Source organism: Puma concolor, chromosome B2, assembly GCF_028749965.1.
Source record: "Puma concolor isolate L17-30 chromosome B2, mPumCon1.1.hap2, whole genome shotgun sequence".
Classification (NCBI taxonomy): domain Eukaryota; kingdom Metazoa; phylum Chordata; class Mammalia; order Carnivora; family Felidae; genus Puma; species Puma concolor.
Window position 1 is genome coordinate 12,108,270 of NC_141671.1, and position 26,470 is coordinate 12,134,739.

At 43.3% G+C, this 26,470-nt stretch overlaps 1 protein-coding gene across 5 annotated transcripts in view; it reads right to left on the reverse strand.

Moving 5' to 3' along the window:
- CAP2 (cyclase associated actin cytoskeleton regulatory protein 2) overlaps positions 1-26,470 on the reverse strand; it is a 153,579-nt gene that overhangs the window by 119,034 nt on the left and 8,075 nt on the right. For 2 of the 5 annotated variants that reach the window (XM_086706191.1, XM_025917215.2), the window contains exons 2-3: positions 8,540-8,661; positions 4,305-4,405 (exon numbers count right to left, since the gene is read on the reverse strand). In XM_086706191.1, the coding sequence (XP_086562317.1) occupies positions 4,305-4,405; positions 8,540-8,660 (222 nt within the window). In that variant the 5' untranslated portion in view covers position 8,661. Of the gene's footprint in view, positions 1-4,304; positions 4,406-8,539; positions 8,662-12,401; positions 12,424-26,470 lie in introns of those variants that run through there. The other 3 variants (XM_086706193.1, XM_086706192.1, XM_086706190.1) reach the window with 2 other exon arrangements.

Genomic DNA, 26,470 nt, shown 5'->3' on the forward strand with positions numbered 1-26,470 from the left:
AGACTTAATATGCACAAGTATTTGTGTGACTCATTCCAGAGACAGAGTTCTTAATTATTCCAGAGAAAAGGTCCATGTAAAGGAATAAGGGACAACCTTTTTTTTTTTTTTTTTTTTTCAACGTTTATTTATTTTTACAACAGAGAGAGACACAGCATGAACGGGGGAGGGGCAGAGAGAGAGGGAGACACAGAATCGGAAACAGGCTCCAGGCTCCGAGCCGTCAGCCCAGAGCCCGACGCGGGGCTCGAACTCACGGACCGCGAGATCGTGACCTGGCTGAAGTAGGACGCTTAACCGACTGCGCCACCCAGGCGCCCCAAGGGACAACCTTTAAGACCAAAAAGGACAGACTCACGGGGGCCTCGAGGTCTCTTGAAATGAAGGAGTCTGATTTTCTTCTCTATCACAGTAAAGCAGGATGATATTTTGTCTTTAGTGTTGGCTGTGTCCTTTTTCTGTTGTGTTTCCTTCTGCTTGTATGGGATGTCCAGATGATTGAGGTACTTTCCCTGGCATGACTCAAGATACGTTTATAAGGGTGACAACACCCTATTGCAAGCCCTGTGTGGAAACCCATCAGCCCCTCCCTCATGCTTTAATGCTGACACAGGGGGGAGTCGCTCCATCGGGCTGTGAGAAAGGGAAGGCCCTTGGGAGGGAGGTCGTCCAGCCTCATAGCACTGGGGAGGGTAAGGGACCAGCTCAAGGTTACACTGTAAAAAGTCGAGCCAGCTCTAAAATGCAAATACAACCTGCTAGTCCTAGTCAGCCGCTCTCTGAACATGGCATGAAGACAAACAAAACATTTTAGAGATGATTTAAATAAATAACAAAGACTAGAAACATCTAGAGTGATTGTGACCCATCAGGAGTGCCCCCATCATAACTGTCTAAAAATGTTCGTCCTTTACAAAGGCAGGGAAGTCAAGGTCATAACACGGTGCACTGTGACTTAATCACACTATGCTTAAGTGTGCTGTACTTCTTAACTGAATTGTATTCCCCTTGGATTCAAAGTATGGTTCTCTCATTTTTACGAAACAATGAATAAAAGAGTGTTTCTTTCTTATCCATTTTAATCAAGAACAGAAAATAAATGGTTCCAGACTTCCAGAGACATTTTTAAAATGTAAATTCTATAAATCTCCAAAAAGGGTTTGCTTTGAGAGGAGCTATGTGATTCATAGTCATTTTGCGATTGTCAAATCATTTAGAAATAGCCTGAGATTGGGTCCATTGACTGTGAATAACAGCAGGCCAGCTTTGTGAAAAACAATCACGTAAGTCCAGTTAAGGATAAATGATGCCTGGCCAAGAGCTCGGTATTACATACACCCAGTTTCTGGGGGATCCTTTCCTTTGACATCGAAGACTATATTTAACCTAAATAGCTATTATAAAATTATGCACTGTGGATTCTTTCTTAAAAGGGGTGCAAGCTTCGCCAGTGTTCCTGGGTTGAAGACTAGTTTAAATAAGCCCTTGGGTTTATGTTGCACACAAGAAGGCTTTACAAGATCTAATCTTTTCTAAACCTGTTATGTTCTTTGGTTCAACAGGGCTTCCTAATTGTAGCTATTAGTTCCTCTTTTTTGTGGTCTGGTCTGTCAATGGACTATTGAGTGATCAGTAAATTAAAGCCCAGCCAGCAGCCAACACATCGAAGCAGACGTTAAATCATAGCTTGGCTGCCCTTATTCATTATTAGTATCTGTGAAACAGCTTTTAAATACACGGATAGGATTTAACATGATGCACATTTGTGTCATTCTCAGATTTCCATACTGTACAATCAGGTATGTGAGGGGTTTTTTTTCTTCTTCTAGGCAACAGGTGTGTTCTTGGAACAATGTTCAACCCCCACTTCTGGCTTATGTGAGAGGCAGCAGCTGCAAGCTTAATGTCAATGACACATGGTTCTATAAGAGAGAAAATAAACCGCCTTCTCAGTGTATTAAAGTCATGGGCAGGTGGACAATAGCTGTCTGTACTTCCTTTGTGTTGTAGAAGCAGAGTCTAAACTTTGAGATGACAAGGTTTTCTCTGCCTCTTTTTCTCTTCTCCTCCTCCCCTCTCTTTTCTTCCTTCTTTCTCTCCTTTCATTTTTCAAAAAACTTGTTAGTGAAAAACATGCCTTTCTTTAAGCATTCTGCACCCATTATTGAGAACTGTCCTCCAGTTGAGTCATACTGTTTTCAGGCTGACGAGTGGAGAGGAGAAAAAACGTGATATAAACCGGGCTACACTTTATTTAGAACTTGCTTTGTTCTGAAAAGAATTGAAAGGAACTGTTTACTATGGAATTTGAAGAGACTTAGTTGGTATGCAAACACGGCGTGTTTTCTTTAAGGGCAAATTCAATGCTCTAGTACAACACTTCTATATTTAATTTTGTGAGATATTGCTAATGACAGTTACAATGTACTCTGCACCTCACAAGTACAATGTCAATGTTAACTGATAGGAACCATAATGATCCAGTAATCTTGTAATAGAGTTTAAGACAGTAAATGTTTGTCAGTTTCTTCAGAATCTCTTAGTGTAGTGGCAGGAATATTCCACTTTGCGTGTTAGTTTTCAGGTGCTGTCGTGCCTCAAACAGAAGCAGTCCAGCCACTGTCTTACTGCATACAAGGTTTCTCGAGAACAAGCACATTAAGCTCAAGAACAGACCCGAATAACCACTGAGCTCCGGGATCCACTGGAAGTGAACACGTCTCATTACACGGACTTTTCTAGAACCCATGTACAGCAGTTTCCCCTCTTCTGCCAAGAGGCGTTTCAATAGGGATTTTAATAAAAATGGAGGTCATGAGACGAATCTTCCTTTTTCTTAGATGTGACGAACACACGCATTGTAAACGGGAGGAGACAGGCACCTATTTAATTACAATCCTGGAGTCTCTGGTATCACCTGAGCCACCAGATCACCTGGAAGACTGGGGTTGGGTGCTGCATATAATGTCTAATTGGGGGACAAGTAAGAGAGAATCCCTTTTTATGGTTGCTTCTTTTTTTTTTTAACTGCAAACCTCAGCTTTATTCAAGAATCAGGTTTTCTGTGAATCTACACTAAAAATGGTTTTGCCATTGCTGAGAAATCCATGAGCGGATGGATTTGGAATTTAATCCTCTGTGAGAAACAAAGGCAAATGAAGAAAGAAGAACCTGGAGATAAATTTCTCCTAGGTTTTTTAATTGGTTTGGCTATGACATTAGATTTTCACTAAATGCATGCAAATAATGACTAGTGTCAAGGAGGATGCTAAACATTTTTTTAAATTTTTCTATTTTTGAGAGAGAGAGAGAGAGCAGGAAAGGCAGACGAAAAGAGAGAATCTCAAGCAGACTCCACACTCCGTGCAGAGCCCAACACGGGTCTCGATCCCACGACCCTGGGATCATGACCTGAGCCGAAACCAAGAGTCAGACGCTCAACGAACTGAGCCACCCAGGTGACCCTAAACATTTTTAAATGTATCCGAAGTGTCTAAAACTGGAAGTCTGGCCCAGATATCATTAAAGGTCTTTATCAATCCAAGGATTATCAAATTCTATGATTTTGCTTCCTCCTCAGGCTGCACTTTTCCACTGTGGTAAAATACACATGGTACCCTCTTCACCATCTTTAAGTGTACATCTCAGTACTGTTAAGTATATTCACATCGTCCTGCAACAGATCTCCAGAACTTTCTCAGAGTTTAGCTTTCATTGCAAGACTAAAACGCTATACCCATTAAACAAATTCCCACTTCTCTCTCCCGCCAGCCCCGAGCAGCCGGCATTCTACTTTCTGTATCTGTGAGTCTGGTTGGCTACTCTAGGTACCTCCCTCAGCTCAATGGATTCATAGACACCTCATGTATAATGGAATCATACAGTCCTTGTCATTTTGTAACTGACTTATTTCCCTTAACGAAATATCCTCAAGGTGCAACCATGTTGTAGCGCATGTCAGAATTTCCTTCCTTTTTAAGGCTGAATAATATTCCCTTGGACGCATAGACCACATTGTGTTTGCCCTTTCATCTGTCCACACACACACGGTGGCTTCCACCTTTTGGCTATTGGTGCATCATGCTGCTGGGAACGTGGGTACACAAATAGCTCTTCGGGATCCTGCTTTCGGGATTCGACACTGGCTATGTCACTCTGCATTGCCAGCAGCAGTGAACAAGGACCCCAGTCTCCCCATATCCTCACCCACCCTTGTCATTTCTGGGGTGTTTGTTTGTTTGTTTGTTTGTTTGTTTTTTAAATAGTAGACATCTCCACAGAGACAAAGAGAGAAAAGTACTCACGTGAGTCTCCACATCGCCAGCAAGGATCCTACTCTTCTGTAAAAACTCCGCCACCATGCTGTTCATCAGCTTATCAAAGGCTTCCACGGAGGGTGCCACACCTTTGGAAGAATCACATTTTGTCAGTCTCTGAGAGGTTTTTTTTTTTTTTTAATGTTTTTATTTATTTTTGAGAGAGAGAGAGAGAGAGATGGAGTGCAAGCAGGGGAGAGGCAGACAGAGAGGGAGACAGAATCTGAAGCAGGCTGCAGGCTCTGAGCTGTCAGCACAGAACCCGACGCGGGACTTGAACCCATGAACTGTTGAGGTCATGATCTGTGCTGAAGTAGGAAGCTCAAATGACTGAGCCACCCAGGTGCCCCAGTCCCCAGGAGTCTAATGAAAAGCTGATACTGCTTTGCCAGAGGCCCTATGGAAGCTTAATATCGCCCATGCCATTCTCATTCGGTCAGTATTCCTCAAACATTTTTCAATGGCTCAAGAAAACACAATGCTTTCCTATTTGAGTAAGCACTTTCACCTACATACGAATTTGTTTCTTCCCCAAACTCACGAGGCTAAGTAGCACCATCATAGTTTTACTGGTTGAGGAAATGGAGATGTAATCGGAGCACATGACTTGACCAAAACTATAGTGAAATAAGAGGCAGATCCAAGTGTACTTTCTACTACACTGATCTGCCCAGGTGCTGTGAGACCTTGCACACAGTTACCAAGATTACCCAGGACAATTAAAAGGCAATAACAAACTCTGGTAAGTAGGAAAACAATGCCAATGTCACACATTCTGTTCCATCCTGTCCTCACTTCCTGGGGAAGGGAGGCAGAGTTGGGAAGCATGAAAAAGTCTTCTGAGCTAACTCATGTTAAGTTTTGATCTGACAAATTACCATAAAAACCCAAGCGACAACGGCCCAACCTGGAGTGCTCTGTATCTCTTTCCCTGCGTTTTAACAGAAAAATTGTGTCTTAGTCCCAGATTTCATGTCCCTAGTATTGAAAAACGCAACCTACAGGCAATTAAAATCCAAACCAAAACCTAGGATTCCCTTTCTCAAACTGTACATGAGTAGCCATGCTCATAAAGCTGTAGGATAAAGCTTCCTTCCTTTCCCAGATGCCCATTTCCACAGGCCCAGAAGGTGATGAAAACAGCTGCTTACAGTGCTGTGCACCTACAGTCTAACTTCTAAGCAGGCTATTGAAGCTGAACCTTAAAGTTCAAAATACAGTACATACCAACTTCTGGAATATAAAAGGGGGGCAAGCCCACAGATTCCTTAGGGGTCCATTTGGAAGCAGATAAACCCGTTTGTTGCTGGGGGAGACACCTGAGAGGTGTCTGCGATGTATTTAAAGTTGGAGAGTTTGAGACATGAGACAAAGGACTCTACATAGCAGAAGGAACGGTTATAAAAGGGAATTATTTTAAAATAATAAAAGTGATGAATTATATTTTAAAATATAAAAGTGATGAATTATTTCATCACTTAGCTCTGTTCACACCTCCTCTGGGCAGCCCTTAATGACCTGTCTTTCTTCCCAGCCTGCATCTTGTGAGCATCCCTTAATCAAAGCAGTTGTGGCCCTGAATAGCAAAGCATGGAGACCAAAGATTCTGGAGGATTCTGCATATAATCCATCTTAGATTTCCTCATATATAACAAAGTACTCATTACTTGGTGTGCGTGCAAAAATACTTCTTCAACTGTTGAACCAAACTTACCTGATCGTCAGGGGGAAAAAACCACCATAAAACACAACATAGCACCTGTATCATAAGAAGGCAGTTCGCTGACTTCTGCATATTACAGATGTAGTGGACAGGGTTCCATCTAAAAATTTCTTTTTATTTCTTTTTAAATGTTTTAGTGTTTATTTATTTGAGAGAGAGACAGATAGAGAGAGAGAGAGAGCGAGAAGAGGAGGGGCAGAGAGTCCAAAGCAGGCTCCAGGCTCCAAGCTGTCAGCACAGAGCCTGATGTGGGGCTTGAACTCACAAACTGTGAGATCATGACCTGAGCTGAAGTCGGATCCTTAACCAACTGAGCTGTCCAGACGCTCCTAAAAGTTTCTTTCTAAATCAAAAAAATTTTTTTAACTTCAGTTATAACATCACCATAATAACGATGTTTTATATTTCAGGTGAGAGGGTGTCCTTAAGGATTTGTTAAAAATAGAATTTAGAAAACCATCAAAGCTTACCAAATTAAGAAGAAATGAAAGCGATGCTGTTTAGGGTTGTAAAATGTTTTAAGGATGGTTATCATTCAGATATTTTACTAATTATCCTGCTTACCAATGACCCTACTGCATTCCTAGTAGGATAATAAACCGCTGGGTAAGTTGTTTTAAAAGACCTCATTCTAATAACTGGTTTGGAACAATTTTCTGTATTAGAAAATATCTGTTTAAATACTTAAGTAATTTAATTATACACCTTCCAATTTTGTTTAGTCTATTAAGTTTCCCTGAAAATTACTGTTGTAACAAAGAAAATACAAAGTGCAGTCTAATACCTCTTTAAGTCAAGTGAGGTTCAAATTATTGAGTTTTTCCCCCCTTTATTCAACAACGCTACACAGTGTTCTGAGAGTTGGATTTTACTTATATTTTATGCATCTACAGGCTTTCTATTTGTGGGCAGCAATCGTACAGAAATGTCTTTTGATCTCCTGATGTCAAAGACATAGGAAACCCAAGTTATTGAAGCGAACATGAAAATATTTCCTTACAAATGAGGTTTACTGAATCTCCTACACCAATTATACAGTTAACAAAGAGAGGCTCAGAATGAAATCATAGATGTGTTTCAGTTGATGTGGAAGAAATTAACAGGCCCCTGGCAGCCTCCCTTTAAAGAACATCCCCTTTCAATTCATTCAAAACATTTTAGTTTTCATTATGTTCAGGGGGGAAAAACCAGTCTGTGCATGTGTGTTCATGCAGTAATTTTTGTCCTAAGGCATCCGATACAAGGCACAGCCCCCAAATACTCCTGAAATTCTAGAAACACCAATGTGGATCTTGCCTAGTGAAAGCTTTTTTTTTTTTTTGAAGACCCCATTCCCCTAGGCTTTTCTCGGTCCCCAAAGCCTGATAGGATTCAAAATGGGTCAGATAAGGAGGAAGTGTACTTGAGACAAGAATAGAGTTGCCAGATGAGATACAGATCCCCGAGTTACATTGGAATTTTAAATAAATAATGAATAAATTTTTAGAGTTAAGTGTGTACCATGCAGTATATCCCAGGCAGTGTGTGGAACATACTTATACCCCGCCCCCAAAAAAGTAGTTCATCTGAAATTCAAATTTAACTGGGTGTCCTGTATTTTTATTTCCTAAATCTACGACCTCAGACAAGAAGGAACTGGAAAAATTACTGTCGATACTTAGAGAGTTTGCCATATATGGTATTCTTCTAGCTAACTTTTATGTTATGTTGTTAACTTTTTATGTTTGATCATATATTTAAAATCTTTTTTTTTAAGTGGCATTAGCATATGACTTTAAAGGCATATTTGGTTAGGAACAGGCACAGGTGACACAATGCGACGTGATCATGTTGCTTGGAACCAACGTTTGGCTTCCCGTCAGACTCACTTCCTTCAAAACTGCAATTCTTAAATTTAATGACTTGTTCTCTTTAAAATTCAAATCTAGAGAATGATAATTCCTTCCAATTGACACTGTAATCGAGAACATTAATTTCTCTTTGATAAAATTACTCAGATAATATATGTATAGCCACTGCGGAATGTGGAACAACAGTATAAACACTAGAGCAAACGAATAACGACATTTGGCACATAGATTATGCTCTTAATAGGCACAGATACTGGTAATTTTTGCAGATTGTGGGTTGAAACTTTATTTCCTTTCCCTTCTTCAGGGATGGCTTGCATCTGGTGAATATCATGATCACATACAAAGGAAGGAGTATGGGGGTGCCTGGGTGGCTCAGTTGGTTAAGAGTCTAATGCTTGATTTGGGCTCAGGTCATGATCTCACAGTTCGTGGGTTTGAGCCCCGCCTCAGGTTGTGCGCTGAAAGTGAGGAAGCTGCTTGGGATTCTATCTCCCCCTCCCCGCTGCATCTCAAAAAAAGTAAACAAAACAAATAAAGGAAGGAAGGAAGGAAGGAGTACGAAAGCTGAAGAAAGGGTGATAAAAATATTTCCTGAGAACTAAGTGATGGGGAGAACATTAAGTAATGACAACAGTTAGTGTCCCTACCTCTACTGACACCATTAAGTCCCTCACAGTCCCCAGGAGGCCGGTGTGACTCTGCAGACAGCGACTCCAGTCGGCCGACCACCCGTTCCAGCCTCTCCATCAGTCCTTGCATCTCTGCCATTCTAGAAAAACACAAGCACAAATGGAGTCCGTGTGAATGTCAGGGAGGATTAGCAAGCTGACACCATTAAATTTAACAGCAGCAACAGGGAAGATAAAAATTACTCGGAATGGCTTTCATTACCTACAGAGTATTTCTATACATCAGGAAAATATGTGAAACTCCAAAAAACGTAAACCTTGGAACAAAAAAAAAAAACCCAAAAAACCCAAATTATATTGATCTTGGTTTCTATTCGATTCAATGACTTTATAAGCTCCAGATGCAATACACAAAAAAATCACTCCCTACACCATTAACAAGTATCTCCTCGGATGCTTCCTTGTGCTATGATACAATCTATGTCTAGCATAAACTAAAAGCCTGTGAACATATATCTCACAATTAATATTGCCAACTTTTATCCTACTAAATGGTAGGAGCATATTTTAACTATTTCCAATGATTTCTTTCTGTGAAAGTATAACTCTCCAGGGGACACTAAACCCACTGGTAATTCTTGTTTACCTACTCAATTACTTTAAGCCAAACAGCTGAGCTCGGAATTGAGTTTATGAAACCATATCATTTAGCAGGTGACTGGGTTTTCATCTCTAAGGGCTGTCTTCTACTTATTACCACCTTCAGTGTGTCTGCCGCTGGATTACTTTAGGTTACAATTATTCCGAATGGTGGAAATTTTTAATTTAAAATATTAACAGTGTATATTTCATTTTGCTGCTGATTATTTTTGGACACAGTTTAGTTTTAGGTGGAGTGGTTTCTGGAGACAGGAAGCTTTGGTTCCCCAGCAGTCTCTGCTGGGATAAATTGGGTTTGACGCTGAATAAGGGATTGAGGATAAGAGTGGGCATGTTGGGTATCTAGCTTTTCTGCGTCCAAACACTTCTTAGAGAGCTATCCTGAGTGTGCACAGGTGAGTACCTTAAAATTGCCGGCCCTACAATGTAAAGTTATGAAGGCAACCGCTGAGGAATGGAACCCAATCTAATTTGGCCAAGTTCATGAGATCCAGCTTAGAGATACCATAGCTCCCGCCATACCAACCTACGACTGCTTTTGGCAAATTCAGGCTGCTGCCCCAGAGAAAGTAAAACACACCCCATCTTAATCAGTGTCTGTAGTTCTCACTCTTGCGAACTTTCTAAGCATCATCTTAAGCCAAAGAAGATAGACGTGCTCCCATAGAGGAGACAGGGCTGCCCCAGAGGGTGAGTAAATACTATTTCTCTAAGACAGGTAATGTTTTCTATTTCTGCAAACAACCAGGTAATGCATTTTTTTGTGTGTGTTTTGTATTTCATAATGATGACATGTCACTGCCATTTTCAAGAGCAAGGTTAGACTTATCAAAACATGTGGGTAGCTCTGTACTTCTACATCCACATGTCAGATGGTCATCAGATACGGATGGGGGGGTTCACTGCCTATTTTGGAAAGTCATCTCCTCTGAAACTGCCAGCAGCTATGCTTTCAAAATATGGGGCAGTGTTCTCTGCACGGCTGAAATCAGCATCTAATCCCAAGGGGATTCAAAATTAGAAGTTTCTCATCTATTCTTTTCCTCTTAACGTCAGAGCTTTCGCTTCTACTGCAATTGAAAAAAAAAAAAAAAGAAGCAATTTAATTGAACTCTTTACGTAATCGTGCAAGGGAACTGGGTATCCTGTAGGAGGGTGAAGGCCATTTGAGAGATGGTAAAAGCCCCTCAAATCTTTTAATAGGCGTCCATCTGTTCACGGTTATCTCTGTTCTCTGTTACTCAACTTGCCAAATGTTACACCATAGACCTAGCCCATGCTAAGGAAAAAAAAAAAACGTGTTTGCTTTGTTAGCAAGTTCCCGATGCCCCAACAGAAAGGCACCCACCACCTCCAGAGGCTCACAGCGCCATTTCAGGAAGGCCTGTTACATTTCACACTTAGGACGGCTGTCCCCGACTGGGGCTTAATCGGCCTCCCTGACAAGACTCAAACTCACACTATCTAATAGCGCTCCATATGTTGAGAGACAACAGGAGTTAGCCCACACACTGCAGGGCCAGGCTGACTGGTGTGGAATGCAGTCTGAAAACAAATCAGATGTCACTTCGCGTAAAATCACCATGGACTGGAGTCTTGTCACAGCCTCTGAAGAGATCAAAATACAACCCAGGCAAGGAAGCTGGAAAGATGCCTCTGGGTTTAAAATTTTAGAACAGTTTCTAAGAGAAATAGAAGAAAAAATAAAAGAATAAAAAAGAGAAAGATATCCAAAATATACATGGTAGCATTCCCAGGGAGAATGATGGGGTCCAAGATGGCTATGCTTTCTTCTCCCAACACACACACACACACACACACACACACACACACACACACACCCCTCCCCACATGTGCCCTCAGCTGCTATCCTGGCTCTCAAGAATGAAGAAAGAACAGAGCAACAGATTCTCCAAATTCTTCCCAGGCAGTTCCATTCGCCTTGGTTTTTCAAAGTGGATTTAGCCAAGTTTTCATGAGGCCAGGAATTAGGAATCAGGCTGAGGAAATGGATAGGACAGGAAATGTAGACAGCAAGGTCAGGGTAAGGAATGAGTCAGAGCCAGGTGGACAGACAGATGGATTTGGACCAGGAAGCCAACAGAAGAGGGGATCTATGGCAAACTGGTCAGACATAAGATGTTCTAAGAATCAGATGAGAAGCAGAGAGAAGCCAGACACACAGCTGGGCAACCAAGAGACTAGGTCAGATGATGAGGCTCAAACCTGGTCTCCAGACTGTCTAGTCCTCCAATTCATGCAGAAGCCAACCCCAAGATGAGGTCCCCTATAACCTCCGGCTTATAGAGGATAAACACAATCATCTGACCGGGTGTGAGGGTGGGTGGAAAGAAAAAGTGGGAGGAATATAGAATTCCATGACCTTCTCTTTTTAATGATCTGTTTTAGGAAATTACACTCGAGGTGAATCTTAATTCCTTGTTTTGTAATAATTTGGTAGTATTCTTTCTTGAGTTCCTTTATAATAGGAAGTATAACTCATCTTGGTTTTTTTTTTCCTCATTTGAATTATCCCCTCACTTTTCCCTTCTTAAAGTTTAACTCTTTAGACATGCACAGAATTTAAATAGCTCTACAATAGTTCTATGAGGCTGCCTCCTTCCATTTTTGCCTTGAGAATCAACCGATTTCCATGATTTTAGCTGTTTCTTTCAGTAATTATCTCCTCATCTGTACATAACATGTTGCCATCTCTGTGTGTCTTGTTTCTCTCCGGTTCCAGGCATTATCCACTGAGTTCCCACCAAAACCAAGAGGTTTTGCCCAATCCCCACCACCAGACACATGAACACTTCCTTTTGCCCAGTACTGTTGTGTCACAATTTCTATGTGACCAAGCATCAGGGTCAACACGTTTATGACTATTCACAGCTGAGTCACAACATATCCTAAAATCATTCTCCATTTTCTTTTTTCACAACCTGTTTCCCTGCAGCTCTGTTGTTCAGTTTTCTCTACATACTTCCCAGTTTTCTCTACATACTTAAAAGTTATTCACCCCGAACTCTTCTCCCAGCTGTACAAGTCTCCTTTCAGTTGAGGCAAACACATCTGGAATGCTATTACATCTTTCTTCTCAGAGGCATCTCTTCTGGAGAATCACTCCAAGTGCATGAGAGCTCAGTAGGCCCACGGTGCCTCTGGGACCAGAGATCTGCCTTCCCCTTTACCCCAGGGCCTTCTCCCCGCGCCCTCTTACCTAGTATCACCTGCTTTTCCGATTCTATACCCTCCTCTTTCTTGGTGTACTTTCTTAACTGTCTTCTTAGTTTCAGAGCATTTTCTTCTGAAAACAAAGTATGTGAAAGGACAATTTTCGTGGAGAAACTGCAAGTCTGAAAATACATTGATTTTGCCTTCACACTTTGGAGGTTTGGCTGAGTGTAGGATTCTGGGATGGAAGCTTTCCTCAAAATTTTCAAGGCATTCCTCCATTGTGTTCTAGCTTCCTAGGTTACTGTTGAGAGGTCCAAAGCCGTTCTGATTCTCTGATTTTTCATCCCTTGATGCAGTCTTCGTTTTCCTCTCTGGAGGAAGTTTGCGGGGTCTTTGTCCTCAAGGATTTGGGATTTCACAATGACATACCTCAGGGTTGATCAAATGTTTTAATGAATGATTTTCAAAAAGGTGTGGCAAAAATAGGAAAATGGGGGGCGCCTGGGTGGCGCAGTCAGTTAAGCATCCGACTTCAGCCAGGTCACGATCTCGCGGTCCGTGAGTTCGAGCCCCGCGTCAGGCTCTGGGCTGATGGCTCAGAGCCTGGGGCCTGTTTCCGATTCTGTGTCTCCCTCTCTCTCTGCCCCTCCCCCGTTCATGCTCTGTCTCTCTCTGTCCCAAAAATAAATAAAACGTTGAAAAAAAAAATTAAAAAAAAAAAGAATATAGCCAGTTAGTATTCTCTCATATACTGTCTTTGGTAGCATTTTCCTAGGTGAAAGGATGGCTGTCATCATTTAAACATTTATTAATTTTATATTATATTTGTGTTATATTATTTCTATTCATATATTACTTTTATATTATACTTATATTAATTTTATAGTATCACTTAAAAGTTAAAAAATAACATTGGTCATTTCATAAAACCCATCCTTAAAGTACAGATAGTTCCTAATACTAATTTTGTGTGCAATGCTCTGCAATAAGACAATGACTAAAACAGTAAGAGAGACGACATTCCTATCCTTTCCCACGGTAGTTTCCAGAAAGGGAGAGTTCCCCACACTTACAAACATTTTTACAAGGTCTCAATCGTTTGCCTCTTTTTAACCAGGGCTGTTTAGAGGGGGCCCTGCTTTTGGAATCACTAACTGAAGTTCTTTGGGAAAGAGCTTAATTTTGTTTTGCTTTATTTAGTTACTACCTGTACATAGGGTTCCTATAAATGTGTATAGAGTGCTCGCTTCGGCAGCACATATACTAAGTGTGTATAGAAAGGCATACAAAGTCTGTGACATGATCAGTGATAGATGTGTTAGCTACTGTTAGGAAGACATCTCATTTATTTTTGCTAACTGTGCAAACAGATTTACAAACCACTGTATCAAGCCTTTGTGCATTTTAAATGCTGGGCAATCATCTAAAAGACCTGGCCAACAGAGTTGTCAAATCACTATGCTGTACGCCTGAACGTAATTACACTTCAATAAAAAATGAAAAATAAGTAAGTAAAATAAAATAACATAACATAAAAAACCTGGGGCGCCTGGGTGGCGCAGTCGGTTAAGCGTCCGACTTCAGCCAGGTCACGATCTCGCGGTCCGTGAGTTCGAGCCCCGCGTCAGGCTCTGGGCTGATGGCTCAGAGCCTGGAGCCTGTTTCCGATTCTGTGTCTCCCTCTCTCTCTGCCCCTCCCCCGTTCATGCTCTGTCTCTCTCTGTCCCAAAAATAAACGTTGAAAAAAAAATTTTTTTTTTTAATTAAAAAAAAAAAAAAAACCTGGCCAATGGAAATGATTAGCTAAACATTTCAGGTCATACTTTATAATTATACCCTTATAATTTTTTTTTCCTTGTCTCAGTTTCCTCTACTCACATACTTATTCCGCCAAGATTTCTAAAAGTGGCTTTCTCGAGTCCATGTGCAACGGTGAGATTTTTGGTATGTAATTAGTGTGGCAGTCATATGTGTTCCCCCAAACATTAAAAAAATTCAGAACTGATCAACATACACTGCATTAGTTTTAGATGCACAGCTAATGATTTGATATAGTATAAAGTAGTCCTCCCTTATCCCTCAGGGATCTGTTCCAAGACGCTCCCAGGAAGCCTGGAACCACAGAGAGTGCCAAACTTTGTATATCCTGTGTTTTTTCCTACATGCACATTCTTACGATTAAGTTTAATTTCTCTATTAGGCATAGTTAGAGGTTAACAAGAATAACTAACAATAAAATAGAACCATTACAACAGTATGCTGTACTCTAATACAAATTATGTAAATATGACCTTTCTCTTTCTCAAAATACCTCACTGTGTTGTACCCATGCTTCTTCTTGTGATGACATGAGATGATAAAATGCCTACGTGATGAGATGCGGTGAGTGAATGACGTAGGCGCTGTGACAGCAGCACACGGCTGCTACTGCCCTCACGGCCTCAGAAAGAGGATCATGTATCTACTTTATCACTGTGATCGACTGCAGGTAACTGAAACTGTGGATGAGAGGCGGCTACTGTATGGGGAGGTGGCAGGAGGGGGGGCGCCTGGGCGGCTCCATCAGTTAAGTGTCCAACTTCGGCTCAGGTCATGATCTCGAGGTTTGGGAATTCAAGCCCCGCGTCAGGCTCTGTGCTGACGGCTTGGAGCCTGGAGCCTGCTTCAGACTCTGTGTCTCTCTCTCTCTCTCTGCCCCTCCCCTGCTTGCACTGTGTGTGTGTGTGTGTGTGTGTGTGTGTGTGTGCGCGTGCGTCTCAAAAATAAACATTTAAAAAATAAAATAAAAAAGGGGGTGACTTCTGTACATTGCAAAATGATCCCCACAATAAGCTCAATTAACCAGCCCCATACACAGTTACGAATTTTTTTCTTGTGTTAGGAACTTTTAACATCTGCTCTCTTGGCAACTTTCAAATATACAACACGATATTGTTAACTACAGTCACCGTGCTGTAGATTACATCCCCAGGACTTCTGTATCCTCTAACTGGAGGCCCCTACACATTTCCAGAATGATTTGTTTGCTTTAAAAGAGCTCTCTGCTAAGGACACAAGCCCAATCTCTGTGGAATCACGTTTGGAAAACAATGCTCCTTCATCCCTCAGATTGTCTCATCCAAATCGTCTTGTGCTCAGTGGTAAGGGGTCTGGTAAGACAGAACTACTTAGTCTAACCAATTATAGCTGCTTTGAAAATCGCCACCCTCTGGTACAGCGTCAATGGTGATAAGCCCAGAATAACCGCTTGCTTGTCTGTGTTACAGTCTCGGCATCTAGAAGACACCTCTGCTCAATTAAAATCCTGCCTCGTCCTATCTTTCCACTAGCACATGCACACCTTGCCTCCCACAAGTCTGAGCTCTCCATGTGCTATGGTACTACCTTTTACTCTTCTTTGCATCTCCCTCTGAGTCCTGCCTGCTGCCGTGTACACGGAGAATTCTATAAATACTTTTTGATTGACTAATTAATTGGCTACCACTCACTGCCTTTCCCTTGCCTGCCCACTCATTGGCATAATCCCAGTTCAGGTGATGAGCCAGATTTTCACAGGAGAAGTTCCCACTTGTTTATTTTAGTTTTTAGTGTATATATATTTTTAAGTTTATTTATTTATTTTTGAGAGAGAGAGATAGAGTGAGTGGGGGGAGGGGTGGGAAGAGAGAAGGAGAGAGAGAATCCCAAGCAGGCTCTGCACTGTCAGCTCGGACCCCAATGTGGGGCTCGAACTCACGAACCGTGAGATCATGACCTGAGCTGAAACCAAGAGTCAGATGCTTAACCGACTGAGCCCCCCGGAGCCCCAAGATTTCTGCTTCAAAGAAGACATTAGGTTAGCTTAACCCACTTAAAACCGCGGTGGCTTCTTCCCGTGACTTACAAGAGCACACCCGCTCTCTGGAATGTGAACCCTGGGTTTTCCACAGCTCCTTTTTTCCTTCAGAGTTTCAAGATTTTTTTTTTTTTTTAAATTTTTTTTTCAACGTTTATTTATTTTTGGGACAGAGAGAGACAGAGCATGAACGGGGGAGGGGCAGAGAGAGAGGGAGACACAGAATCGGAAACAGGCTCCAGGCTCTGAGCCATCAGCCCAGAGCCTGACGCGGGGCTCGAACTCACGGACCGCGAGATCGTGACCTGGCTGAAGCCGGACGCTTAACCGACTGCGCCACCCAGGCGCCCCCAGGGTTTCAAGATTTTTAAAACTCCACACTGTCCAAAGGATTTTGTAAATCGCTCACAGCAAGTTCATAAAACAAGCCAGGGAGAACACTACTGCGGTAACATCTTCATGTTCACAACGGCTGGGTGTTCCAGGGTCCAGACTGCTGGCTGAAGTTCTGCTCTCATGAGGCCAAAGGTGCAGAAATAATTGTGGTGAGCGTTTCTCCTCTGACTCTATAGAGGAGACCCAGACTCCAGGGATTCCAAAGATCATGAGTCTAAGCTTACACAGAAAACAGATTTGAGGTGACAGGAAATGGGGAGATTCTCTAACTTTTTCTCATGGTCAGACTGGGCAGCTGGCTTACGTGTGAGCAAACAGTAGAGTCACAATGGACTCCTTTCTCTATAAATGCGCCCGAATTAAAGAAAGATTTGTTGAACTACCATCGAACCAGGCTGTCCTAGATGTTAATTTCTCTTTATTGTGACTGTAATAATTACTTCCTTTCCTTTCTCTAGAAGCTACCAATCCCCGGGGGGAAGGAATCGTGTGGTTCAGTATTGCTGATGGGGTAATAGTACGTGCAGCAGAAACAAACCACAGTCTTCATTCCTCCCTTCATTGGCTGCCTCCCTGGATACGCTGGGTTCATTCATTCAGTTAGTCCCCTCTACCCGCCCAGCACAGTGCTCATGGGTAGAAAATCAAGTGGGATTAAAATACATTTCTGGGCCCAGCTGTCGTGGGAGGGGGCCGGAAGGAGACCCTGCTCTGTCAAGCCAGGGAGTTGTTCTCTCAGAGACACATTCCCATTGTCAAGGTTCCTGCCTTTCTATCTTTCGCTTTCCCTCCCAAAGAGCACTGCTGGGGCCAGCTTCACCAAACATCAAAAAAAAAGAAAAAAAAGAAAAAAGAAAAAGCCACCATTTTCTTCTCATTGCAAAGAAGTTTCAAAAGTCTCTGAATTTTGAGACAGTAATATCAGAATAGGAGAGATCAGAGAGTTATGCGAATGAAAGAACACTTTTAAATTTTTCACAAAACTGGAGAAAACCTACCAGAGGAGATCCTGATTAGCCGACAGATTCCTCCAAAGGTCCCAGTGCAGAGAACAAAGGCAAACTCTCTTCAGCTGGACTTTCAAAAGGACCTCCCCCCCCCACCCCAGCCCTCTATAACTCAGGGTTCCTAAGACCCAATCGCAGAGACAACTCAAACGTGCCCCCCTCCCCCACACTGCTCCCTCTCCCCTCCCACCTTTCTACTGCTGCCACTGCCTCAAGGGTCCTTCCCGGCGCTGGCGCACCCATTCTCTGCAACTCAGCGCTCCCAAGAGGCTGCCTCGTGTCCTACAAATCAGAGGTAACTTCGCTTTATGGTTCGCCATTTACTTCCTGTCATCTCCACCAAATCCAAAGTTGGACATAGAAGGGTAAAATAATCAACCACACGTAGAAAGGACCTCCCCATTCCATCCGCCCTCCCCACTCCAGTGGTATCACTTCTCAGGAGCATCCCTGATCCGTCCCGTGATACAAATATTTCTGGTCTAAGTTGGAATCTCTGAAGATAAGAGGTGAGGGCTCATAACTTGATATGGTAGAAAAAGCATTTTGGTATCGGGGGACCTTCATTTGAGATCCAGTCCCTTAACTGGCAGCTTACACCCCTCTAGGCAGATGATTTAATCCATGTGGGTCTCAATGTATTCACTTCTAATACAGGAGTTCATTCCTGTTTCTTCATTCGCTGACTGAAGAAAATTGTATGCAAATGTGTTTTGAGATGTGTTCTGTGCTGCTGCTGGGGCTACACGGCTGGATGAGACACAGACTGTCCTCAGGGGCCATGATTCCCCTCAGGAATGGACAGTTTGGCTGTTGGGGGCAGGCCAGCCCTCCAGGACACCGGGCTGCAAGGAAGAGCCCAGTGGGAACTAAGGCCGTGGGGGAAGTCTAAGTCTATCTCGAAGGCTGGCTCTGTGCCCTGTGGTAGTGACAGGTAAGGACAGAGTCATAAAATCATAGAGTCTGAATGCTGAGTGGACCAGGAACGAAATAATTCCCCTATCAGGAAGTGTGAACTCTCTTAGCTAAATGAGACCCTTCACTGAAAAGAAGCTGCCCCCTAACTTACTTCATGACCCATTTCTAAGCTCCTATGCTTTCCTATTTCCCTGCACTGCCCTTTTGCTCTTGTTTAGGCCATGGAAGGGGTGTAGGTCAAGAAGGTGTTTCCAGGAGTTCCCCAAGGGCCACATCCTGGCGAGAAGTCATGGAGACTCCACTGGCTAATCTATCACAGTCTGGGAAGGGCTTCTATGGACCTTTTGTCGCTCCATAAAAAAATGTATTGCTCTCCTTATGTGCAGAATTTACAAAGAACTCTTACAACTCAATAATAAGACAAAGATTCCAACTTAAAAATGGCCAAAACAGAGCACCTGAGTGGCTCAGGAGGTTGAGCATCTGACTCTTGATTTCAGCTCAGGTCATGATCTCACAATTTGTGAGATCAAGCCCTGGATTGGGCTCTGCACTGACAGCGTGGAGCCTGCTTGGGATTCTCTTTTGCCTTCTCTCTGCCCCTCCCCCCACTCCCGTGCATGTGCTCCCGCGCGCTCTCTCTCTCAAAATAAATATTAAACATTTTAAAAAATGACCAAAATATTTGAATATTTTTCCAAAGAAAATATGCAACTAGCCAGCAGTGTAGTACATAGACTCAACATCAATAGCCATCAGGGAAATGCAGGTCAAAACCACAATGAGATCCCACTTTGCAGCCACTAGGATGGCCAGGGCCAAGAAGACAGACGATTACAAGTGCCAGTGAGGACATGGAGAAATCAGAACCTTCCTACACTTCCGGTGGGAATGTGAAATGCTGCAGCTGCTATGGAAACCACTTGGAACTTTCTTAAAAAGCCAAGTATATATCTGCCATATGACCCAGCCATACCATTTGCATTATCTACTCAAGAGCAATTAAAACACATGTCTACACACAGGACCACTTGTACACAAATGTTCATGGCATCATCACTCATAATAACCAAAACATGACGGGGAGCAGCTGATGACTAGATAAACAAATGAGGCATAGCCATACAACGGAATATTATCCGGCAATAGAAAAGGGAAGAAGCACTGATACGTTCTGCAACATGGATGAACCTCAAAAAAATTATATTTATTTTTTAACGTTTATTTATTTTGAAAGAGAGGGAGAGGGAAAGAGAGAGGGCAGGAGGGTGCCTGAGTGGGGGAGGGGAAAAGAGAGAGAGGAAGAGACAGCACGGGGCTCGATCTCAGGAACCATGAGATCATGACCTGAGCTGAAATTATGAGTCAGACGCTTAACTGACGGAGCCACCCAGGCGCCCCCCCCCCCGCCCCCGCCCTGCCCAAAACACGATGTTAAGTGAAAGAGCCAGGCACAGAAGATCAGGTATTATACAATTCAATTTCTAGGAATATCCAGAAAAAGCAAATTTCTAGAGACAGAAGGTCGATCAGTGGTTGCCTAGGGCTGAGGCTAGGAATGCGAAGGGACTACAAATAGGAATAAAGTTTCTATTTGAAGTGAGGGAAATGATTTAAGACAGGATCATGGTGGTAGGGGCCCAATACTGGAAATATAATAATAGTCATTGAATTGTGCACTTAACATGGGTGAATTTTATGGTATGCAAAACTGTACCTCAATAAATGTTGTTTTCAAAAACAAACAAGTACAACTGATCCTCGAGCCCACAGGGTTTAGGGACACCAACATCCCCCATGCAATTAAAAATCCACATATAACTTTTAACTCCCCTGAAACTTAACTACTAATAGCCAACCGTTGACCAGAAGCCTTACCGATAACACAGTCAATTGATGCATATTTTGTATGCTGTATTTATATACTGTATTCTTATAATAAAGTAAGCTGGAGAAAAGAAAACGTTAAGAAATCATGAAGAGAAACTATGGTTGCAGCAGTGTATTTGCTGTATTTATTGAAAAACTCTGCACTCCGTGGCCCTGAGTGGTTCAAACCTGTGCTGCTTAATGCCAAGCCTCAAGCTCCCCTTTATAACCGTACAAAAACCAGTTAAGTCAGAGTTAACTTTGCTGCTCTCACCTCCCAGCAAAGACACAGGTGGTAATTAACCTTAACCAGAGACTTCCCTGAGTGGCCACAGCCTCGCTCCCGCTCCCGGAACCAGCTGGAGGGGACAGAGCGGAGCGGTGGTGTTTCACACGGCAGCAGAAATCGCTGGGCAGAAGTGGGGCCTCCAAAATGCAGATTCCTGCCCTCCCCCCACCCCACCCCCATCTCAGCAATACTAATTTAGTGGTTCTGGGCGTTCCTGGCAATCTGCATTTCTCAGAAGCACACTTCAGAGTAAAAGGAGCCACGCTTTGGGAAATCTGATCATAGAAGTGCCCAGGAATGCTGTGGGAGCATGTGTGCATGGGATGTGGGGGTCAAGATGGGATGTACTCAAGGGAGCCCTGGGAAGTAAGGAGGCCCTTCGAGTTCAGTTAGGAGCGAAACGGAATCTCAAAAGACAAAGAGGCATTATCGAAAGCAGAAAGGTAAGTAGAGCAGATGTATCCCTGAGCCTATGCCCAGCATGTGCCAAGACATGGAGACACTGCAGCTAGAAAATATTCCTTGGGCATTCATTCACCATGTGCCAGAAGCTATCTAAGAGCTCACGGGAAAATAAGAGATTGATGAGTAGCTGGCAGGAGCGGCGGACAAAGCTGAGGGGGGACGTGGGAATTTACTACAAGGCGGCAGCGGGTTGGAGAAGGTCTGAGAACGTAGGAGAATGAAGGAGGTCTGAGCGGAGACCACGGGGCTTGAGTGGGGCTGGGAGGGAAAGAGAGAAGGCAGAGCGTCTCAGATGCCTTGTCTCAGGGTCAGGCGGTGCAGGTGCGGACAGACAGAGGGAATGGAGGTGTCCAAGGGGAGGAGTTCAGTGTGAGACACTGAGTTCGAAGGGCCACCGAGATGACCGCTGGTGGCTGCAGGGAAGGGAAGCCCAGGGGACTTTCGGAGGTGGAATCGCAAGTATTACCTACCTAGTAATAACTGCCTCGGGATTCTTGGGAAGCTCAGAGGACATGACGAGGGAAGCTTCGTGAACTAGAAAGTGATGGCCAACTGTCACTATTAGGATTTATCTCTGAATGCTCCCCAGCACTCATCACAGTGATCTGCACACAGTGAGTGCTCATTACCAGGCACATGTCACCAGGTCTCTGATCCCCTAAACATGATGACCTGGACATCTCACATACCATGCTTTGAAGGTTCTGCCATACACAGCCCATAAAAACACCAAGAGACACTAGTGGCCGAAAGCATAAAAGGGGATATCATTTTATATGGTCAGTTACTTCTCACGACTTGACTAAAAATATTTCACGTCGCTAAACCCCGACATTTCAATGTGAAGAATGCCGTGTCTTGGGGCGCCTGGGTGGCTCGGTCCGTTAAGCATCTGACTCTCAGTTTCAGCTTGGGTTTCATGGCTTCGAGCCCCACATCAGGCTCTGCGCTGGCAGCACGGAGCCTGCTTGGGGTTCTCTCTCTCTCTCTCTCTCTCTCTCTCTCTCTCTCTCTCTCTCTCCCCCTGTCTCTCTGCCCCTCACGCACTCACACTGTCTCTGTCTCTCTAAAAATTAACTAATTAAAAAGAAAAAGAATGCCATGTCTTCCTGGAATAATGAAGACAACAAGGTTTGCTGAAATTCCTTCTGATCTCAGAATTTACTTACTGGCATGCAGTGTAGGCTTTATATGCGGTTGAATAGCAGCTTCAGCAACTCTCTTTAAGAGAAAAACCAAGGATCAGTTCAGATCAAGAACTAAGCCGGTTTTGAGTATGACGTTTGTTAACAAATGTGAGGGCGATCCTTCGATTTAGAAGAGCCAGGTGATGCGTGTGGCCCCAACCCCCTTCTGCTTCTTCACATTGTCTCCAGCCCCCTGGGTCTACTTTCATACTTGACTTCTATTTATTACGTGTAACAAAACTGGAGTTTTCAAATAGAGCTCCGGACCACCAAAAGACTACAGGCTCTTCTTTTTTGTTGTTGTTCTTTGGAACTGAAAGCCCAAAGTAAAGGGGACACAGAGAAAGTGGACAACACACAAGGAAGACTATGGGGGAGGGTGCAGGTGTCAAAAGAAGGAGGGAGCTACCAGTGCTGTGCAAGAGGGAATTGGCCCAGGGCGCCTGGCAGCTTCAGTGGGTTGAGCGTAGAACTTTGGCTCAGGTCATGATCTCATGATTCATGGGTTCAAGCCCCACGTCGGGCTCTGTGCTGACGGCTCAGAGCCTGGAGCCTGCTTCGGATTCTGTGTCTGCCTCTCTCTCTGGCCCTCCCCCTTGTGCTCTGTCTCTCTCTGTCTCAAAAATAAATAAAAGTTAAAAACAATTAAAAAAAAGAAGAGGGAATCGGCCCATGACAGCCTATCTCTAAACTGTGTTCAAGACATAAAAAGCAACTCCCTGACTGAAAGGTAAACAATAGCAGGCCAATTCAAGGAAGCAATCAAAACTTGAAAAGGGGATTTATTTGGGAATGTGTTTCTGCTTTGTTTGTTTGTTTTTCTCTCTTCTCTCCAGGGTTGATCCAAGATTGAAGCTATGCAGGGGGTTCAGGCAACAAAATCTCTGAGAGAATCCTCCTCTGTTTGGCCAGAAGACCTGGAAAGGAGGTCCTGCGGATGGAAAAATGTGATGCAAAGTCCAGCGGTCTGTGTGTGTGTGTGTGTGTGTGTGTGTGTGTGTGTGTGTGTGTGTGGCTAGTTACAGAACTGCACCCCAGAACAGCAAGCAGCAGCATAAGCCACTAAAAACTTCTCTGACATGGGGCGCCTGGGTGGCTCAGTGGGTTAAATGTCCGACTTTGGCTCAGGTCATGATCTCGCAGTTCATGCGTTCAAGCCCCATGTCAGGCTCTGTGCTGAGAGCTCAGAGCCTGGACCTTCTTCAGATTCTTCGTCGTCTTCTCTATCTGCCCCTCCCCCACTCATGCTCTGTCTCTGTCTCTCATTTTCTCTGTGTCTCAAAAATGAATAAATGTTAAAAAAAAAAATGAAAAAAAAAGCTTCTCTGATGTCACTGCCAGAGGAGAATCCCAGAGAAGCCAGAGCTGGAAAGGGGGATCCCTTCATTCTGTGCATGAATGAGTACAAGCCCTAGTCTTGCCCCATAGTGTGCATGTGGGGGACAGATCCACAGGCTTTGAGACCTGTGCCACAATAGAAGCCAGTGCTCAATTCCCAGACTAAGCCCTAAATAGTGCTTCCTGGGGGTCCAAAGCAGCACAGCAAAAGTTTTAAAAACTGCACTCATGTTGGGACCATTATAAGGGAGAACTGGGCTGGCTGCCTGGGAAAACAACAGCAGTAAAAATGAGCATTTCAAAAGGACCGAGAGTCTCACAACACAATCCTCAAAATGTCTAGAATTCAATCCAAACATGTGTGACATGCAAGGGACTGGGGAACTGTGATCAATTCTCAAGAGAAAAGACAATCCACAAAGGCCAACCCCAAAATGACGATGTTGGAATGACCAGATTTCTAGGAACGATGTCAACTATGCTCCAGGAGATAGAGGTAAACACTCTTTTTAGAAAAAAAAATTTTTTTAACATTTATTTATTACTGAGGGACAGAGAGACACTGAGCGTGAGCAGGGGAGGGGTAAAGAAAGAGGGAGACACAGAATCTGAAGCAGGCTCCAGGTTCTGAGCTGTCTGCACAGAGCCCGACGTGGGGCTCGAACCCACAAACTGCAAGATCATGACCTGAGCCGAAGTCGGTCACTCAACTGAGCCACCCAGGTGCCCCAAAGGTAAACACTCTTAAAATGAATGGAAAGGCAGAAGTTCTCAAAGTTCTCAGAGGAGGCACAGAACTTATAAAAAAGAGGGGCGCCCGGTGGCTCAGTCAGTTAAGCATCTGACTTCAGCTCAGGTCATGATCTCACGGTTCGTGGGTTGGAGCCCCATGATGGACTCTGCTAACAGCTCAGAGCCTGGAGCTACTTGGGATTCTGTAACTCCCTCTCTCTCTGCCCCTCCCCTACTCGCAGTCTGCCTCTCACTCTCAAAAATAAATGAACATTGAAAAAAAAAATTTTTTTAAAGAACCCATTAAAAAAACGAATATTTTAGAGCTGAAAAATACAATAGCAAAAAATGACTGGGTGAGCCAAATAGCAGGATAGAGATTGCAAAAAGAGGTGACTGTGCACTTGTTGGTATATATATTATCCAAAAAGGAGAGAAAAAGAATTGAATGCAAAAATGAACACAGCTTAAGAGGCCTGTGAGATAGTATTAGGAGGTGTAATATTAGGGTCCTCAGCATCCCAGGAGAGGACAGAGTGATTGAGGTAGAAAATATACCTGAAGAAATGATGGCCAAAAATTTCCCAAACTTGATGAAAGCTTATGTTTACAGATCCAAACAGTGGTATCTATCTGGTTATTGTACACAGACATACACACACACACGATGACCCACAGTGAGTGCCTCCCAAAGGGAGATCCAGAAAGAAGAGCAAGTGAAGATACAACTGTTTAAAAAGAAATAAAACCTGGAACGCCTGGGTGGCTCAGTCAGTTAAGTGGCCAACTTCTGCTCAGGTCATGATCTCCTGGTTCGTGGGTTTGAGCCCTGCTAACAGCCCAGAGCCTGGAGTTTGCTTCGGATTCTGTGTCTCCCTCCCTCTCTGCCCTTCCCCTGTTCGGGCTCTGTCTCTGTCTCTCAAAAATAAATAGATGTTAAAAAAAACTTTAAAAAGTAATAAAACCTGATGGGCTATCATTCCCTTTTGAGAGGCGTCACAAGCATCAAGTTCTTTAGCCCTTAAATGTCTTCCCTAAATCTAGCAAAACCAGGAGTCACTAGAACTCTGTCAATCAACAAACTGGTTCCCTTCCCAGCACTAAAGTTGCAGAAAGGGTTTGTCATATGACTGACCCCTGATTTTTGGTCCAAAGCCAGAGGAAGGACAAGCTACGGAGGGATTTCCAAATTTTCACTTGTAAATATCCAGAATGCATTCTGTAAACCCCTCCTGCCCATTTTTAGATTGACACGTAAAAAATTTCACCAAGATGTGAATGGTTGTAAAGAACATCACCTTTAGCATTCTGTTCATATTGACACATAAAGGGGCTCCTGGGTGGCTCAGTCAGCTCAGGTCACGATCTCCCACTTTGCAAGTTTTGGGCCCCGAGTCGGACTCTGTGCTGACAGCTCAGAGCTTGGAGCCTGATTCAGATTCTGTGTCTCCCTCGCTCTCTGCCCCTCCCCCACTCACGCTCTGTCAATCTCTCACAAATAAACATTAAAAAAATTTGTTTAAATATTGACCCATAAAAGTAAAACTATTTTTCACTCACTGAAATACATCCATGAAAGTCATCATCATTCATTTCCAAAGAATACATGAGCAGGCTGCTTTCTGATGGTCATAAATTTTGCATAATTACACTCTCTCCTCCAACTCGTGTCTCCATTCCTCTGGCCCTTTAGAAATTTATCCTCATTTTATTTATTTTATGCTTGAATGTCTTTTATTCATTATTCTATTATCCTTTTCTGCATCAAAAATATGTTTATAAACTTAAATTTAAACTCAATGGCAGGGCGCCTGGGTGGCTCAGTCGGTTAAGCGTCTGACTCTTGGTCATGATCTCACGGTTCATGAGATTGAGCCCCACGTCAGGCTCTGCACTGACAGCACGGAGCCTGCTTGGGATTCTCTCTCTCCCACTCTCTCTGCCCCTCCCCAGATTGCTCTCTCTCTCTCTCACTCTCTCTCAATAAATAAATAAACATAAAAAAATTTAAAAAAATAAACTCAATGGCAAAAAAAATACTTTTCCGATTGTTACCATCACAACAGTGAATGCAAC